This window comes from Pan troglodytes, chromosome 1, assembly GCF_028858775.2.
Source record: "Pan troglodytes isolate AG18354 chromosome 1, NHGRI_mPanTro3-v2.0_pri, whole genome shotgun sequence".
NCBI lineage: Eukaryota > Metazoa > Chordata > Mammalia > Primates > Hominidae > Pan > Pan troglodytes.
In genome coordinates, this window is record NC_072398.2 from 97,793,835 (window position 1) to 97,812,643 (window position 18,809).

The 18,809-nt window shown below is 44.3% G+C and overlaps 2 protein-coding genes across 10 annotated transcripts in view; one reads left to right on the forward strand and one right to left on the reverse strand.

Moving 5' to 3' along the window:
* POGZ (pogo transposable element derived with ZNF domain) overlaps positions 1–9,392 on the forward strand; it is a 67,757-nt gene extending 58,365 nt beyond the window's left edge. For all 9 annotated transcript variants that reach the window (XM_009431318.4, XM_003308377.6, XM_063797579.1 and 6 more), the window contains 8 exons: positions 353–499; positions 3,291–3,425; positions 3,538–3,710; positions 3,879–4,019; positions 4,827–4,883; positions 5,095–5,207; positions 5,487–5,511; positions 5,656–9,392. In XM_009431318.4, the coding sequence (XP_009429593.1) occupies positions 353–499; positions 3,291–3,425; positions 3,538–3,710; positions 3,879–4,019; positions 4,827–4,883; positions 5,095–5,207; positions 5,487–5,511; positions 5,656–7,318 (2,454 nt within the window). In that variant the 3' untranslated portion in view covers positions 7,319–9,392. The remainder of the gene's footprint in view (positions 1–352; positions 500–3,290; positions 3,426–3,537; positions 3,711–3,878; positions 4,020–4,826; positions 4,884–5,094; positions 5,208–5,486; positions 5,512–5,655) is intronic.
* Positions 9,393–10,181: 789 nt separating this feature from the next.
* PSMB4 (proteasome 20S subunit beta 4) lies at positions 10,182–12,584 on the reverse strand. Its single transcript, XM_513795.7, has 7 exons — positions 12,396–12,584; positions 11,936–12,142; positions 11,532–11,678; positions 11,275–11,356; positions 10,763–10,879; positions 10,488–10,576; positions 10,182–10,301 (listed from the first exon to the last, which is right to left on the reverse strand). The coding sequence occupies exons 1-7, from the start codon at positions 12,533–12,535 to the stop codon at positions 10,289–10,291; spliced, it is 795 nt and encodes a 264-aa protein (XP_513795.1). The 5' UTR covers positions 12,536–12,584; the 3' UTR covers positions 10,182–10,288.
* Between the last annotated feature and the right edge of the window lie 6,225 nt (positions 12,585–18,809).

Sequence of the window (18,809 nt, forward strand, 5' to 3'; positions counted from 1 at the left end):
AACATAAAAGAACATGTCCACAAGTAGACTAGCCAGGGAACATGTGCATATTCTAAGGGAGTGTCTGTCTCCTGAACGTGCCCTTTGGAAATTGACAGAAAAGGCTTTATTTTTCTTAGTTAGAGAACATGGATTATTCTTAGACTTTCTGTCCCTTCCTATTTTTAAAGTAATAGCTAAACCTATCATAAACATAGCCCAGCATTACAAAGTCAGGAAAATAATTTGATTTGTATGCATTTGAGAAAACTTTTTTTTTTCAATTTAAAAATTTTTGTTGCTACCTTTTTTTTTAAGGCCTCTCAGTTGTTCACTTCATTCTTAGCCTTATTTTCCCTCCTATGTGACTCAGGTGTGTCAATATCGCTCCTCACTCTACTCTGAGGTAGATGTCCATTTTCGGATGATCCATGAGGATACCCGGCATCTGCTCTGCCCTTATTGCCTGAAGGTCTTCAAAAATGGCAATGCATTCCAACAGCATTACATGAGGCACCAGGTACTAGGCACCAAGCAATTCCCATATTCTCTTGTTTTTTTTTTTTTTAAACATGGATGCTGGGGCCAGGGCTGAGCTAGGCAAATAATTTGGGCAGAGATTATAATATGCATATGTTTGCAGAAATTTATTGAATTCACTTAATGTGCCATGTACTAGTCCAGATGCTAGAGATTTAGTAGTAAACAGGGCAAACAATACAATAAAGCATGAAGAGTACTGTGTTGGGGAAATTATAGGATATAGAAAATCACATAGCTATTCTGGGTGCCTAGTAAGGCTTCCAGAAAGAAGTGTTGTTCAATACCTGAGGGATGAATAAGAATGAGCCAGATGAAATAAGACGAAGAACAGTGTGGCCAAGGCACAAAGCAAGATTGTGGAGGTTCAAGAAATTGAGAGAGATTCAGTGTAGGGTGTAAGAGACAGAGGGGTTGGAAGTTAGGCAGGGACAGATCATGGAGGATCTTTTAAGCCATGAAAAGAATTTACTGGGAAGCCACTAAAGGGGTTTTAAGCCCTGGAGTGATGTGTTCAGCTTTAGTTAAGGCTTTATACTGCCTGCACTGCAGAGAATGGATTAAAGAAGATTGAGACTACAGTTAGGGAAACTAGCTAGAAGGCCTTTTTCAGTAGTTTAGGTGAGAGATGATAGTGGCTATTGGCTTTTGAAATAAAAAGAGGGTAGAGTTGAGAGATATTCAGAAGATTTGTGATATTTATGATGTAGAGATGGATTAGGTGAAGGTAGCAATGCAGTAGTTAAGAATAGTGCCTAAGATTCTGTCTTGGGCAGTTGGGTGAATGAGGGAACTATTTGCTGAAATAGAAACAATAGAGAAAGTATATTTGTGAGGGGGGAGATCATGAGTTTGGATATTGTAAGTTAGCAGTATCTGTGGATGTCAAGTGTAGCTGTTGGATAATAGATCTCAAGCCTGTGAGAGAACTCTGGGTTGTAGAAAAGATTTAGGAATCAGCGTTATATAAATCCTATAGATTTTAAACTTAAATACCATGGGCCCCCCAACCCTGTTGAGAATAAGAGAAGGCTTAGGATATTTGAAGTCCCTTATCTATAAAGCAACCACCATAGTACTAGGAGGAAAACCAGAAGAGTCTTAACCTTAAGGAAACTGGGGAGAAGAAAGTGTTTTAAAGAAAAGGGTGTGATCAAAATGTCATATGTTACAGGAAGGTGTCAAGCAACATAGAGACTTAGAAACAGGCCTTTAATTTAGCGACATTGATGAGAGCCATTTTGTTGGTTGGTAGGGGGGAAGTCACATTTCAGCAGAACAAATGAATGAGAGGTAAGGAAATGAAGACGATGTATTTAAAGAAGTTTATTTATAAAAAGGGAGGACCCAGGGTAGGTAAATCCAGAGGAAGAAGTGGCAAAGAAGAGTTTTTTATTGCTTTTATTTTCCTTATAAGATGAAAAGCTATGACTTCGTTTTAAAATACTACAAGAAGAGAGCCACTAGAGGAGAGTGAAAGGGGTATATAAGAGAGGATTCAAAATGGAGAATAAGATGAGTGCATGTGTGCTTAATAGTCACATACATATGCACACAAACATATGTACCCTATTACACTCATAGTCTCCTTTGCACAGTAGTGACTGCTGATTGTCTGCCACAACTGTATTTCCAAATAGGGGCATGGAAATTGTCTCTTAGCCTAAGCTTACAGAGCTTTGTTATCCTACTAAAGAAAATCATAGACATGGGTTCTATTTTTGAAGGACTTCAATACTAGGCAGACTGAATCCTCAAAATGGTCTCACCAGGAGACATATCTGTATATACTGATGTGTTAAGTGAGAAAACAGCAAGGTATAGACAAGTGCTATCATTTGTGTTAAAAGGAGAAAAAGAAGAGGGCTGAGGTGGGAGGATCACTTGAGCCCAGGAGGTGGAGTCCAGCCTGGGCAACATGGTGAGACAATATCTCTACAAAAAGGAAAGGGAAAAAAGTGAGGGCCAGGCACAGTGATGCACACCTGTAATTCCAACACTTTGGGAAGCCAAGGCGGGTAGATCACTTGAACCCAGGAGTTGAAGACCAGCCTGGGCAACATGGTGACACCCCATCTCTACAAAAAAATACAAAAAGTAGCCAGGCGTGGTGGCACGTGCCTGTAGTCCCAGCTACTTGGGACGTGCAGTGAGCTATGAACATGCCACTGCACTCCAGCCTGGGCTACAGAGAGAGACCCTGTCTCAAAAAAAGGGGGCGAGGCAGGTAATGATTGGATATGAATGTATTTGTGATATAGTTATATGTGTAGACTGCCCACGAAAGCGTACTCAGGAAACTGGTAATAAGTTGTTTGTATGGAAGGGGACTGAGTGTTGGAGTTGAAAACAAAGTTGGAAGAGTATAGAAAAAAAAGTATGACTTTAGTTTACTATGTACATTGTCCTTTTTTAAAAAAAGAAGAATGAAGAATGTCCAGAAGAATGTCCAGTTGTCAGCAGTGTAAAGATATAATACAAATAAAGGTTACATCACTCATTCAAATTGTTAAAACAAGTCAGGAAAGGATGATTTGAGAACTTAGTCATCCTGGACTAGAATCCATCTTTCATTGATATCATGGGAGGTGATGATTCTCAATGGTAGGTTTTGTGGTCATGTTGCATATTTCTTTCTTACTCTCTTAAATTATCAACAGAAAGGTGGGAAGAATGATATGGTTGACATTGATCTGCTTTCTCCTCAAAAAAGAAAATTTATTAGGAACCTTTAAGGGATTTTGTCTCTTTTTTTCCCTCCCCCACTTCAGAAGAGAAATGTTTATCACTGCAACAAATGCCGGCTGCAGTTTCTCTTTGCCAAGGACAAAATTGAACACAAGCTTCAACACCATAAAACCTTCCGTAAACCCAAGCAGCTGGAGGGCTTGAAACCAGGCACCAAGGTAAAGAGTTTGCCAGTGTCTTTTATAGGCCCAGGGAGGGAGGAATAGAGATTTTCAGTATTCTGAAATTTAGTGTGGGTGATGTCTCATTGTTACTTCCCTTGGTTCTCAGGTGACAATCCGGGCTTCCCGAGGGCAGCCACGAACTGTTCCTGTATCCTCTAATGATACACCTCCCAGCGCCTTGCAGGAGGCAGCACCGCTGACCTCCTCAATGGACCCTCTGCCTGTCTTCCTTTATCCCCCTGTCCAGCGCAGCATCCAGAAGAGAGCTGTTAGGAAAATGTCAGCGCCTTCTTCTAAGTGCTGGGCGGGTGGGGACTGGGTGGCCAGGATTATTCCTGATACACAGTGCAATCTGGTAGCATTTTAGCAGGGTTTGTTGTCTGAAAATCCTACATTTTGGGGACCCATGAGGCAGTAATGAGAATTCTTTTTTTTTTCCCCCCACAGGAGTGTCATGGGCCGGCAGACATGCCTGGAGTGCAGCTTCGAGATCCCAGACTTCCCTAATCATTTCCCTACTTACGTACACTGCTCTCTGTGTCGCTATAGCACCTGCTGTTCTCGAGCTTATGCCAACCACATGATCAAGTAAGTTGGTTTTTAACCAGTGTTTTAGCTTGAGAGTTCAGATTCTTTTTTTCTTCTTCTTCTTTTTTTTTTTTTTTTTTTTTTTTGGAGACGGGGTCTCACTCTGTCCCCTAGGCTGGAGTGCAATAGCACGATCTTGGCTCACTGCAACCTCTGCCTCCTGGGTTCAAGTGATTCTCCTGTCTCAGCCTCCCAAGTAGCTGGGATTATAGGTGTGCACCACCATGCCTGGCTGATTTTTTTGTATTTTTAGTAGAGACGGGGTTTCACCTTGTTGGCCAGGCTGGTCTCAAACTCCTGAGCTCAGGTGATCCACCTGCCTCGGCCTCCCTAAAGTGCTGGGATTACAGACATGAGCCACTGCGCCCAGCCCCAGCCAGATTCTTGAGCACTCATTTCATTTTCTCCCCTGCTTCTAATATGTTTCCTCCTTCAACTCTTAGAGCTATTTGTTCTTCTCTCCTAGCAGAGTGAGAGGCTCTGTTTTTTCGGTTTTGATGGTCTGTGCTCTAATTTCATAGGGCCTTGCTATTCAAGTACCAGTAGTATTAGGTGGGAGCTTGTTAGAAATGCTGACTCTCAGCCCCGCCCTAGGCCTACTGAACCAGAATGTGAATTTTAATAGATCCTCAGTGACTTGTATGCATATTAAAGTTTAAGAAGCATGGTGACAGGAAAACTGGCTTAGGTTGAGATTAGGGTGCACTGAAGAAGCGTCTCTTTTGTTGGGGGCATTGTCACTGGCTGGTGATCTCTAGCTTAGCCAGCAGAACTCCATAACTCATACCACTTCTTTGTCTTTCTCAGCAATCATGTTCCACGGAAGAGCCCCAAGTATTTGGCTTTGTTTAAAAATTCTGTGAGGTAAGAAAAAACTTATTGGCAGCATCTTAATTTTTCAGGTTTTTACATTAATTTTCAGGTTTTTCATTATTTGGAGAGGTGGTTATGTGAATTAATTTCAGAAAAAGGAGAAAGTGGGAGGGCATTCCTTTTCTTTCTTAAGCCTCAAAGCTTAATGGTCTCAAGTGTCACTGCTGTATTTGTCTTACATAGTCTCAATTCTCTTTTTTAGTGGAATCAAGCTGGCCTGCACTTCATGTACCTTTGTTACCTCTGTGGGCGATGCTATGGCCAAGCATTTGGTATTCAACCCCTCTCACAGATCCAGCAGCATCCTGCCACGGGGTAAGTAGGAGAGAAGGGGATTAGTTGAGCAAGGGGAGGAAAAAAGATACAGGTTCGTACTGTATGCATCAGGAGCATACCTACCTGGCCTCACTCATTCACTGTTGAGATGTGCTGGACCTAATTAGAAACCTTTCGACCTGAAGTTTATATAAAACTGGGAAAGCTGGTCACTGCGAACAGCGTATTTGTATGTAGTAAGTTGAATCCCAGGGCACTGTCTTTGGAGGGCTTATTTTTTCACTGAGCTAACTATTTTTGTTGTTTCATTTTCCATAGGACTCACTTGGATAGCTCACTCAAGGTAACAAAAACTCACCTCACAATTTAATTTCTGGTTTGCAGTGTGTTTACTCTTTGTCATTATTATTATTATTATCATACTATTGTTTCAATTTCCTAGTTGAACTGAGATTTCTCCTCTTCTCTTTGCTCCTCACCCCTTTAGGCATGGCCAGACTCGTGACCGAGTGCATGACCGGAACGTGAAGAATATGTACCCTCCTCCTTCCTTCCCCACTAACAAAGCTGCCACTGTGAAATCTGCGGGGGCCACCCCAGCTGAGCCTGAAGAGCTACTAACTCCCTTAGCCCCAGCACTCCCATCACCAGCCTCAACTGCAACCCCACCACCAACCCCCACTCACCCGCAGGCTTTAGCCCTTCCACCGCTGGCTACAGAGGGAGCCGAATGTCTGAATGTTGATGATCAGGATGAAGGGAGCCCAGTCACCCAAGAACCTGAGCTAGCATCAGGTGGTGGTGGTAGTGGTGGGGTTGGCAAAAAGGAGCAGCTGTCTGTGAAGAAGCTTCGAGTAGTACTGTTTGCTCTATGCTGCAATACAGAACAGGCAGCTGAACACTTCCGAAATCCCCAGCGACGTATTCGCCGTTGGCTTCGACGTTTCCAGGCCTCCCAGGGGGAGAATCTAGAGGGCAAATATCTGAGCTTTGAGGCAGAAGAGAAACTGGCTGAGTGGGTGCTAACCCAGCGCGAACAACAGCTACCTGTAAATGAGGAGACCTTGTTCCAGAAGGCCACCAAAATAGGACGTTCTTTGGAAGGGGGGTTTAAGATCTCCTATGAGTGGGCTGTGCGTTTCATGCTGCGGCACCACCTGACTCCCCATGCCCGGCGAGCTGTGGCCCACACCCTACCTAAGGATGTAGCAGAGAATGCAGGACTCTTCATTGATTTTGTACAACGGCAGATTCACAACCAGGACTTACCCTTGTCTATGATTGTGGCTATTGATGAGATCTCTTTGTTCCTGGATACAGAGGTGCTGAGCAGTGATGATCGAAAGGAGAATGCCCTGCAGACAGTGGGCACAGGGGAACCTTGGTGTGATGTAGTCCTAGCCATTCTGGCAGATGGCACTGTCCTTCCCACCCTGGTTTTCTACAGAGGGCAGATGGATCAGCCTGCTAACATGCCAGACTCCATATTGCTAGAGGCAAAGGAGAGTGGCTACAGTGATGACGAGATCATGGAGCTGTGGTCAACTCGAGTGTGGCAGAAGCACACAGCTTGCCAGCGCAGCAAAGGCATGCTTGTGATGGACTGTCATCGCACTCACTTGTCAGAAGAGGTACTGGCTATGCTTAGTGCCTCTAGCACTTTGCCTGCAGTGGTCCCAGCAGGCTGTAGCTCCAAAATTCAGCCATTAGATGTATGCATCAAAAGAACTGTCAAGAACTTCCTGCATAAAAAATGGAAGGAACAGGCTCGGGAAATGGCAGATACTGCATGTGATTCTGATGTCCTGCTTCAGCTGGTGCTTGTCTGGCTGGGTGAAGTGCTAGGTGTCATTGGGGACTGTCCAGAGCTAGTTCAGCGCTCCTTCCTGGTGGCTAGTGTTCTGCCTGGCCCCGATGGCAACATTAACTCACCTACAAGAAATGCTGACATGCAGGAGGAGCTAATTGCCTCCCTAGAGGAGCAACTGAAGCTGAGTGGGGAACATTCTGAGTCTTCCACTCCACGACCCAGATCATCTCCTGAAGAGACAATTGAGCCTGAAAGTCTTCACCAGCTCTTTGAGGGTGAAAGTGAGACCGAGTCTTTCTATGGCTTTGAAGAAGCTGACCTAGATCTGATGGAGATTTGAGTGTTGGGGTCATGAGGGGGTGTGGAGTGGGGGTGGGAACATGTGAGGGAGGGTAAAGGGGCTTAGGGAAAAGGGGGCATACCAGGTGGGGTATTTGGTTTCTATTTTTTAATTTTATACCACCACTCCCCCCTGAAGTTGACTTACACTTCCCTGTGGATTTGTGGATTAATTAGGAAAACCAATAGTAATCACGTCTGAGCCAAGGAGCTGGCCCATTGGTCATTCACTTCTGCTAAAAACAGGTTTTTGTGACTTTTTTTTTTTTAAATTTAAATCACTGTGTTTGGTATTTTTCTGACAAAATTAAGAAAAAGAAAAAAATTATTTGTGGGCGAATGTTAAATTTTTTTGTTTCCCCTTTTACCTCAATTGTATCATAGTACTGGGTTTTTTTGTTTGTTTTATTGTGTGGCCAATGTCTTTGGGCATGATGCTATCTAATCATTGTTAATGTGAGAACATTTCTGAAGATGGGAAAGACAAATTATGTAGCTCACAAACTGGTTTATTATATATATGGATAAAAAACTTTTTTCATTGTGGTCTTAACACTTTTATATAAAAATGAAAATGGAAAAAAAGTCCCACTGAACTCTCTCTTCTCCTTTTCTTTCCTTCCCTCTCCAGAGATGTTGGTTTCTACAGCAACCCTAGATATAAAATTGTGGCTTTAAAAATGCATGAAACCACCTTTAATTATCCAGAATGAATAGATTTGTCTTTTCCTCACCACCTTCCCTCCAAAACATGACATAAACAATATTTTTTGCACTTGTGATCCTTGGCCCCTTTCCCCATTCTCAACACCATCCATCCCTCTGGACAAAGGATCATACAGGTGTTATTAGCAAGCAAGAGATACTGAAGCGATCAAACAGTTTTAGGGTGGAAGCCATTCCCAGTTTGAGTCTTCATCCTGTAAGCCCCCAGGGGCAGTCCCTGCTTTACTGAACTTCATCCTGTTAGATGGAGAGCATGCCTGTTTAAGGGATTACTGGTCCTACAGCCAGGAGCTAATTGTTCAAGAAGTGTTGAACTTTAAAAAGACAAGACCACTTGTTGAAATCCAGCGTGCTCTGTGGCTTTCCCCTATTTCTCTTAATACTTAGGGAAGAATCTGACAGGAAGAAGCGCACAGGGGTGTGCACAAAGAAAATGACATGAATCTTTATTTTTCACTGCCAGCTTCAAGGAAAGAAAATTTTTTCTACAATTTGCATGAGGGATTTTTTTAATTGTATGTACTCATGGTTGTAAACCAAAACGTACTGTACCGTACAGAGAAAAGGAGCAAAAAACCAAGTCTTCTGTTTATCCTGAGGCTTTCCACAATGTTCCCCTCCTGTGAGCCAAGGAGGCAACCTGCACAAGCTTGTAAATGGTTCGTCTTTAAAATGTACATAAGTGGAACATTTAATAAAATGAGGGGAAATGGATTTATAAACTTGTTTTTTTTCTAGGTGACCCTGTTTAATAGGCTTTCACAGACTGGGGAATGCTCAAGATGTGATGGGCCTGGTGGTACAGGTGTGACATTTGTTACCACCCATTTCTCCCACCCCACCCTGCTTTTTTGTTTGTTTGTTTTTTCATCCCCCAGCACACTATAATATAGTGAACTGGAAAAGTCCCTTCCAGAAACAGCTTGGCCAGCTTTGTGAACCTTTGACATCTGAAAACAACCAAGGATCCATCTGGGCTTCTCTTCCCCAGCTTTTTGCCTGATGCCATTTTATTGACAGACAATGGACTTTGAAGTCAGCCTTTGCCTTTGAGAAAGTTCAAGAACTATGGTTGGTCACGTCTATCTACAACAACCTAATCCTACTCTTTGGTAGTCTCTGCAGCAGCCACAGCCTTAGCAGAGCTGGGGTTCCTGTCTTCGGCACACGATTGACTTTCTTGATGGGTAATTTTTTTTAAGATCATACCAACAGTGGATCAGCTGGGTTTTGGCCAGGAAGTTGTCTTTGTGGACTCTGCCTGCATGGCTTAGTAGTAGAAGGAAATTTTTTTTTGTTTTGTTTTTTATAATTCAGTTTAATCAATAAACATGTATTTATTGACTGTTTTCTGTGTTGAGACTGAATGTGTGGAGGTTTCAGATTGAAAGCTCATTGTTTGGCTTTACAAGTTTGTTGTTACGGACAATGCAAATGGAGGGATGGTTTTATTTTTTCCTTCAGTTCTCACTGAATTTCTGTACTTTGAATTTGCTGCCTATATTTTCTTTCTCAAGAAGTTTGGAGAGGATATGTGTCAGAATCGCCTACAGTGTTCATTTTAAAAATTCAAGCTGGGCATGATGGCTCATGCCAGTAATCCCAGCACTTGGGAGGCTGAGGCAGGAGGTTGCTTGAGCTCAGAAATTCAAGGCTGTAGTAGGCTATGATCATGCCACTGCACTCCAGCCTGGGCAACAGAATGAGACTTTTGTTTCTAAAATATTCAGGTTTAGAACCATTCCAGGGATGGCTGATGCCCCAGCTGACTTGAGGGCAACCTGATGCAGAATAGTTCTACTAGATTATCTTTAAAGTGGTATTTTAATGAAAATCACAGCCAACATTAAGAAATCTGTATTCTTTGATAATCCAGTGCAATGGAGGAAGATTTGGGAGGGGAATTTGAACACAAAAGCCAGTTAGCACACAAAAATTAAGTCTGGCTTCTACAGGAAGCTCTGCTTCTAATACAGCTCCAAATGACGCTAGTGTGTCTTTCTGTATTGTGCAGAGAGAATTTCTGTATGTGCTGCAAGACCACAAGGGTTCTCCGACCAGGGAGGGAGATGGCACATGGCAGTACTCAGCAGTTTTGCACTTGGTGTGACCCAGTCAGACAAAAACCACTCAGCAAGCATTTTGAAGAATTTATTTACTTTACAAAAGAAGAGTCTATCTTTGAACTAGCCAAGTTCAAAGTTAAAAGTAGGGCAACTTCAGTTCTGGATAATGCATCTGTATTTCATTCAAAGCCACTAAAAAAGGAAGACAGAATAATAAAATTGTGAAGCATAAAGGGATCAATTCCTAAAAATAGCTGTACTGTCCAACCAAAACTTTCCACCCAGAAAATTTTCCTGGGTGAGCCTCCCAGAAAAGCCCAGCTTAGTGTAAGCCAAAGACCTCCCAAGTCTGTCACCAATTTTTTCCCTATTACTCACCTGATCATGTGGGCAATATCCCAGTTGGTCTCTGTAGACAATGGTCCCTCTATTTCAACACCTTTTTCGGTGACAGTGGCGATTTGAAACTGGAAGAAAGCAGAGCATTCAATAATGCCCACGCCTTAAGTCCTTAAATGAAAGGTCAGGTGGAGGTCTTCCCCAATGTGAAAATAGGAGTCACACAAGTAAGGCAATCTGTTCTTCAAAGCATAGAGACCCAGGGATTGCAAGTATCCAGAGCCCGCCAATTAGGTTCCCAGCACATCCCTCACCCGGTTGTAAGAACGGGCATCTCGGTAGTACAGCACTCGCATGCAGCGTTCTACTAAGTCGCGGGCCTCGGTCTGGCTTAGCACTGGCTGCTTCTCCAGAACTTCTCGCAGCAGAGGCTAGGGAGATTGGGGGAAAACCATAGGGGGATATTGGGCTGAATAACAGGCTAGTTGTCTCAAATCTATGGTATAAAAAGCATTAAAGAGTGAAAGATGACATTCTACTTCTTGCCTCACCAGAATGAACTCTGCTTAGAAAATAAGCTAAGAGCCACTTCAAGAAGAAGTTCTAGGGTGTCCTCTCTTTGCATGTCTACTGACTCCCAGTCATGTCATCTTGTCACTGGAATCAGTGTCAACACCTACAGCCCCCAGACTACAAAGAAAACCATCTGCCCAGTAATAGCGATCCCAGCCCATCCCTCATATCAGAATTTCAGGAGAAAAGCAGACAACCACTAATCCATTTCCTTTTGTCTTCCCTTTCCCCCACCTCTAGACTTACTACTTACCTGAGCCAAGTATGCACCATAACCAGTGGCCAGCGAAGGGGCTTCATAGGCTACACCAAGCATGTCCACATAACCGAGGAAGCTAACAGGACACAATGGGTCAAAACTCATTTCACCTTAGGTTCATCTTAGCTGAAGAAGGGGACCATGGGGTCTGAGTTAAAGTGGGATTCACTTGGGGAGAAGAGACAGAAGAGATACTACACAGGTACTAGGTTGGGTGGTAAAGGAAATAAGTTATTTGTATTCATATGAACCTCTCTCCATCAGCATAGCCTCCGATGACCATGGTGTTCCACAAAGGGTTCATCTTCGAGCGCCGGCTGTACATGGCCCTGGTCAGCCATGAATGAATAGCTCTAGGACTATAGCTGTGTCCATCTCCCAGAAGCTCCTCATCAATCCTTAAAAGGAATTGGTTGTGAGAAAAGGGAGAGAATTAAGTCGGGGTCTCCACCCATCCCCAAAAGAAGTTACCACACCTTCCCCCATTTTACACCTCCTAATGCCAAAAACTTTATTGCAAACACAGATCGCCCACCTCCAACAACTCTCCCAGTCCCCCGCTGCAACAAGTCCCCCCATCCCATCGAAGGGAATAAAAAACAGGGGACTCCCCTCTCTACTTGGGAACCACTCTCCTGTTCTCTGGATGACTTACACCATCTGGCCGAGAACTTGCTTCAAATACTGGAAATCAGCGTAGTCGCCAGAGGCACCCAGCATGGTACTGTTGTTGACTCGCATAATGCGAGAGATGTTGCGGAAACGAGCCAAGGAGCCGTAGGATCCCAGCATGTCTGCGGCAATCACCACTCCGCCCTCGAACTTAACGCCGAGGACTGAGGTCCCGGTCACCATGGGGTTCCTAAAGAGTGAGAACGGTGGGAGCTGAGAGGGGGGATGGACTGCGCCCTCTTTCCGCGCACTGAGCTGCGCTTCTGATTTTCTATAATTCCTTCCAATTATTCTGCATTCTCCAGGACTCCGCGCCCTGAGCTCCCCTGCCGTTCGCGCGCCCCCGGGGTCCCCGCCTCACCTTCCCGGGCTCTCAAAACCAGCCGGCAGCACCAGGCCCCACGGTCCCTCCCGCTACGCAAACGAAAGCGCCGAGAACTTACTGGGTCCGCGTGATTGGACCTCTGTAAAGTGCAGACGCCGGATCCATGAAGGAATCGGGAGTGGACGGAATGCGGTAAAACTGTCCTGGGGCCGGACACCCCGCCCAAAGTCCGGACCGCGACCCCAAAAACGCCTCCATCTTAGTCACGGTAGCAGAAAAAATGAAAGCGCTTGCGCCAACGGAAGCGGAAGTGATCCTTCAGTGTCATTTCTTTCTTTTTCCTGTAGGCGACTTCCAGCAGCCATGTTGATGAGGTCGTAGCTGAACATGCAGTAATCCTAGGTGGCGACCGAGACAGGGAGTTGAAATTGCCCAACATCGCTTCGCATCGCATCGCATCTCTGTGGAGTTTGGACCAGATCACAGCGTTCTAACACACGATTCAAGGAGGAGGGAGGCATGAAGGTGGGGTGGGGAGGTGGCCACTTAAAGACGCTGATCCTGAGCGAGACGTCACAATTTTTTTTTTTTTTTTTTTTTTTTTGAGACGGAGTCTCGCTCTGGCCCCCAGGCTGGAATGCAGTGGCGCGATCTCGGCTCACTGCAACCTCCGCCTCCCAGATTCAAGCGATTCTCGTGCCTTAGCCTCCCGAGTAGCTGGGATTACAGGCGCCTGCCACCACGCCTGGCTAATTTTTTGTATTTTTGCTAGAGACGGGGTTTCACCATGTTGGCCAGGCTGGTCTCGAACTCCGGATCTCAGGTGATCCGCCTGCCTCGGACTCCCAAAGTTCTGGGATTACAGGAGTAAGCCGCCTCGCCCGGCCTAGAAGTCACAGTTCTCATGTTCCTTTTGTATCATTATCAAAAAGCCCACATGAAAATATCGGTGAACACAGGATCTCTTACATCTGTACTCCTCAGAGCAGCCCCATGTGGCAGGCATTATTCGACCCTTTTGGTAAATAGGAAACCGAGGCTTGCGGTGTAGTGATCTACCCAGTCACACAGCCGATAACGGTAGAACTGAATCTTGAAGCTAGAATTAAAAAAGGAATCAGGGCCGGGTGCGGTGGCTCATGCCTGTAATCCCAGAACTTTGGGAGGCCAAGACGGGAGGATCACTTGAACCCAGGAATTCAAGACCAGCCTCGGCAACATGGTGAGACCTCACCTCTACAAAACAAAACAAAACAAAAAATTAGCCAGGCCTGTAATTCCAGCTACTTGGGAGGGTGAGGTGGGAGAATCGCCTGAACCCGAGGGAGGTTGCAGTGAGCCGAGGTGGCGCCACTGCACTCCAGCCTGGGCAACAGAGCGAGACCCTGTCACAAAAAAAAAAAAAAAAAGAATACACTTGTGTATACCCTGTGGGGTGTGATAGCTCAGGTGGATCAAGCACTCTCTGTGGGACCTTAGACAAGTCTGAAAGTTTCCTTATTGTCAAGGGCCCTTGCCCACCTCTAAAGAAACAGAAAAATTCCATTGGAAGTGTAGGGGTGAAACTAAATTCCAGGGGTTTCCTTCTCAGTGTAACTCCATAGCAGGGGCTGGAAACTGTGTCTTGAATCAAACTGGTGAATTTTGTCAAAGATAAACAAAGCCGGACACTAAAGTGGAAAGGACAGATTTCAATCAGTAATAACTACTACAATAAGGAAAAACAGTTCAGCATGAACTGAACTCAACTGCAATTTGTATGCAAGTAATGGGTATTTTATAGGGAAAATGAGGTTAGGGGACAGTGAGACAGAGGGTCAGTAGAGTCAGGGAAGTGAACATTTACAGAATTAGTCAATGTAAATGTGCTTAGGTCAATGATGTCTGCTAGCTGGCATTTATGGAAGTTAGGATTCCATCCTCCCACAGAGACTGGTGAGGATACCATCCTCAACACTGTCCTTAGGTGTCTTTTGTTTGTTTTTTGAGACAAGGTCTGGCTCTGTCACCCAGGCTGGAGTGCAGTGGCATGATCTCGGCTCACTGCGACCCTTGCCTCCCCAGCTCCAGCTATCCTCCAGCTGCAACCTCTCGAGTAGCTGGGGACTACAGATGCCACACCCGGCTAATTTTTGTTTTTGTTTTTTTTCTTTTTTTCTTATTTTGAGAGGGAGTCTCGCTCTGTTGCACAGGCTGGAGTGCAGTGGCACGATCTCAACTCAAAGCAGCCTCCGCCTCCCTGGTTCAAGCGATTCTCCAGCCTCAGCCTCCTCAGTAGCTGGGATTACAGGGGTGCACAACCATGCCCAGCTAATTTGTTGTTGTTGTTGTTGTTGTTGTATTTTTAGTAGAGATGGGGTTTCATCACATTGGCCAGGTTGGTCTCAAACTCCTGACCTCAGGTAATCCTCTCACCCCAGCCTCCCAAAGTGATGGAATTACAGGCGTGAGACACCACGACCGGCCTAATTTTTGTATTTTTTTGTAGAGACCAGGGGAGATCTCACCATGTTGCCCAGGCTAGTTTCAAACTCCTGAGCTCAAGAAATCTGCCCACCTCAGGCCGGGCGCGGTGGCTCATGCCTGTAATCCCAGGACTTTGGGAGACTTAGATGGGCGGATCACCTGAGGTCAGGAATTCGAGACCAGCATGGCCAACGTGATGAAACCCCATCTCTACAAAAAATACAAAAATTAGCCAGGTGTGGTGGCACACGCCTGTAATCCCAGCTACTTGGGAGGTTGAGGCAGGAGATTCGTTTGAACCCAGGAGACAGAGGTTGCAGTGAGCCAAGATTGCACCACTGCACTCCAGCCTGAGTGACAGAACTAACGAAACGCTGTCTCAAAAAAAGGAAAGAAAAGAAAGGAAAGAAGGAAAGGAAAGGAAGGAAGGAAAGAAAGAAAGGAAAGAGAGACAGATAGAAAGAAAAAGAAAGAAAAGAAGAAAGAAAGAAAGAAAGAAAAGAAAGAAAGGAAGGGAAAGGAAAGGAAGGAAAAGGAAAAGGAAGGAAGAGAAGAGAGAGAGGGAGGGAGGGAAAGGAAAGGAAGGAAAGGAAGAACGAAAGAGAGAGAAAGAAAGCTGCCCACCCAAAGTACTGGGATTACAGGCGTGAGCCACTGCCCCTGGCCTATTCTCAGGTATTGGCTGGAACAAAGTAAATTATTTTGGCAGCCTTGAGTTTTCTCAGGCAGACACTTTAAGGCAGGAGATGGTCACCTCAGGGATGTGACCCTGAGCTTTTAGAAGCTATGTTACCGGTGGGGTAATATAGCTATATATTTTATCTATATATAAAATAATTTTTTAAATGAGAGGATCCAGAGTCATCCCTCCTGAGAGTAGGATGTCAGAGAAAGCAAACTGCTAACTACTGATGATGCAATATTCAAAAGAACGTGAGAACAAGACATAAGACATCTCGGCCCACTGCAACCTCCACCTCCCGGGTTCAAGCAATTCTCCTGCCTCAGCCTCCTGAGTAGCTGGGATTATAGGTGCCCACCACCATGCCTGGCTAATTTTTGTATTTTTGGTAGAGATGGAGTTTCACCATGTTGGCCAAGCTGGTCTCGAACTCCTGACTTCAGGTGATCTGCCTGCCTTGGCCTCCCCAAGTGCTGGGATTACAGGCGTCAGCCAACGTGCCCGGGCCACTACTCCACTTTTTAAGAGAATGGGATTTGAACCTTCAACTCCAATACAGTTAAGGATTCTTTCTTGACCTACGCAAGGTCTGTCGCAAGGGACTAGAACAGAAAGATGAGAAAGAAAACATATCCAATGTATCCATGGCTGCACTAGTATGTGAGTCCCCCTTGAGGATCCCCTGAGGATTTTTGAAGTTTTATATCCTCTGTAATTCAATTCTATAACACCTCTCATAGCATTCATCATAACTTGGAAGACTGCCTTACTAAGCTAAAAGTTCCATAAAGGCAGGAACTGAGTTTGTCTTGCAAAGTGTCCTTTGATGCACAAAAGCTTTTAATTTTGATGTAGTCCTATTTCTTTTCTTTTCTTGTCCTGACTTTGGTGTCATTTCCAGAAATCGTTGCCAAATGCAATGTCATGAAGCTTTTCTCCTGTTCTAACAGTTCAGTTTTAGCTGTTAGTTTAAATCTTTGATTCATTTCGAATTAATTTTTGTATTGCTGTAACTTCATTCTTTTGCATGTGGATATCCAGTTTTCCCACTACTGTTTGTTGAAAAGACTCTACTTTCCCCATTGAATGGTCTTGGCTCCCTTGCCAAAACTCATTTGAGGCTGGGTGTAATGGTTCACATCTGTAATTCCAGCACATTGGGGGGCCAAGGTAGGAGGATTGCTTGGGCTCAAGAATTCAAGACCAGCCTGGGCAATCTAATGAGACCCTATATCTACAAAAACATTAAAAATTAGCCGGGTGTGGTGGCATGTGCCTGTAGTCCCAGCTACTTGGGAGGCTGAGACAGGAGGATTGCTTGAGCTCAGGAGTTCAAGGCGGCAATAAGCTATGATTGCACCACTGCATTCCAGCCTGAGCAACAGAGTGAGACCCTGTCTCAAAAAAAAAAAAAAAAGCCCAAAACTCATTTGATCATGTATGTGAATGTTTATTTCTGGGCTCTCTATTCTATTCCATTGGTCTGTATGTCTGTCTTTTTTTTTTTTTTTTTTTTGAGACGGAGTCTCGCTCTTTTGCCCAGGCTGGAGTGCAGTGGTGCGATCTCGGCTCACTGCAAGCTCTGCCTCCCGGGGTTCACGCCATTCTCCTGCCTCAGCCTCCCGAGTAGCTGGGACTACAGGCACCCACCACCACGCCTGGCTGATTTTTTGTATTTTTTAGTAGAGACAGGGTTTCACCATGTTAGCCAGGATGGTCTCGATCTCCTGACCTCATGATCCTCCCAGTTTGGCTTCCCAAAGTGCTGGGATTATAGGCGTGAGCCACCGCGCCTGGCCAGTGTGTCTGTCTTTATGACAGTACCACACTGTTTTGATTACTGTAGCTTTGTCATAAGTTTTGAAATCAGGAAATGTGAGACCTATAACTTTGTTCTTCAAGATTGTTTTGGTAAAAGTGTCTTTCTTAAACTTTTATTTTTGTAGCATTTATCCTTTGGCACAGGTTGATAGTTATTTTCTTTTGGAGCTTTAAATGTGTTATTTCATTGTCTCCTGGCTTCCATTGGTTTTTTGTTTGTTTGTTTTTCGGTTTTTGTTTTGTTTTATTTTGTTTTTTGAGACAAAGTCTTACTCTATTGCCCAGGCTGGAGTGCAGTGGTGCAATCTCAGCTTACTGCAACCTCTACCTCCTGGGTTCAAGTGATTCTCCTGCCTCAGCCTCCCAAGTAGCTGGGTTTACAGGTATGCGCCACCACGCCCAGCTGATTTTTCTATTTTTAGTAGAGAAGGGTTTTCATAATATTGGCCAGACTGGTCTCAAACTCCTGACCTCAGGTGATCTGCCTGCCTCAACCTCCCAAAGTACTAGGACTACAGGTGTGAGCCACTGCACCCAGCAAACTTCTATTGTTTTGTTGAAAAGTTACCTGTTAGTCATATTGTTTCTTTGAAGGTAATGTGGCTTTTTTTCCTCTGACTTCTTTAAGATGTTTAATAGTTTTTTTTGTTTGTTTGTTTTTTGTGTGTTTTTTTTTTTTTTTTTTTGAGATGGAGTTTTGCTCTGTTGCCCAGGCTGGAGTGCAATGGCGTGATCTCGGCTCAATGCAACCTCTGCCTCCCGGGTTCAAGCGATTCTCCTGCCTCTGCCTGCCCAGGTAGCTGGGATTACAGGCACACACCACTATGACCGACTAATTTTTGTATTTTTAGTAGAGATGGGGTTCATGTTGGCCAGGCTGGTGTTGAACTCCTGACCTCAGGTAATCCACCTACCTCAGCCTCCCAAAGTGCTGGGATTACAGGCATAAGCCACCATGCCTGGCCAGTGTTTAATAGCATTACTAGCATATTCTTAGGAATTGTTTTGTTTGTATCTGCCCTGCTTGGGTTTGCTGAGCTTCTTGACTCTGTGAGTTGATATCTTTCATCAGTTTGGAAAATTATCTGGCCTCAGGGGCTATAAAAGGAAGATAAGAAAGAAAACATGTCCAGTTTATCCATGGCTGCACTACTGTTTTTATCTCTTCCAATATTGCTTTTGCCCAATAATCTCTCTTCTCTCCTTTTGAGACTCCAGATGTATGTATGGTAGATATTTTAGCTTACCCCTAATCTTCCTCCTTTCTTTTTCTTTTTTATTCTTTTTTAAATCTCTGTCCTTCAGTTTGAGTATTTTCTACTGACCTGTCTTCAAGTTCACTAATCTTATGTTCTGCTGTACCCAATCTGCTATTAAACCTGTACACTGAGTTCTTAATTTCAGATTTTTTTTCAGTTTTAATATGTTCATTTGACTTTTTTTATAGATTCCATTTCTCTGTTTAAATGATCCATATTTTCATCTATATATTCATCATTTTCTCTATTTTCCTTTACATGTTAATTGTAGTTATTTTACATTCTTGAATGCTAACTCTAATAT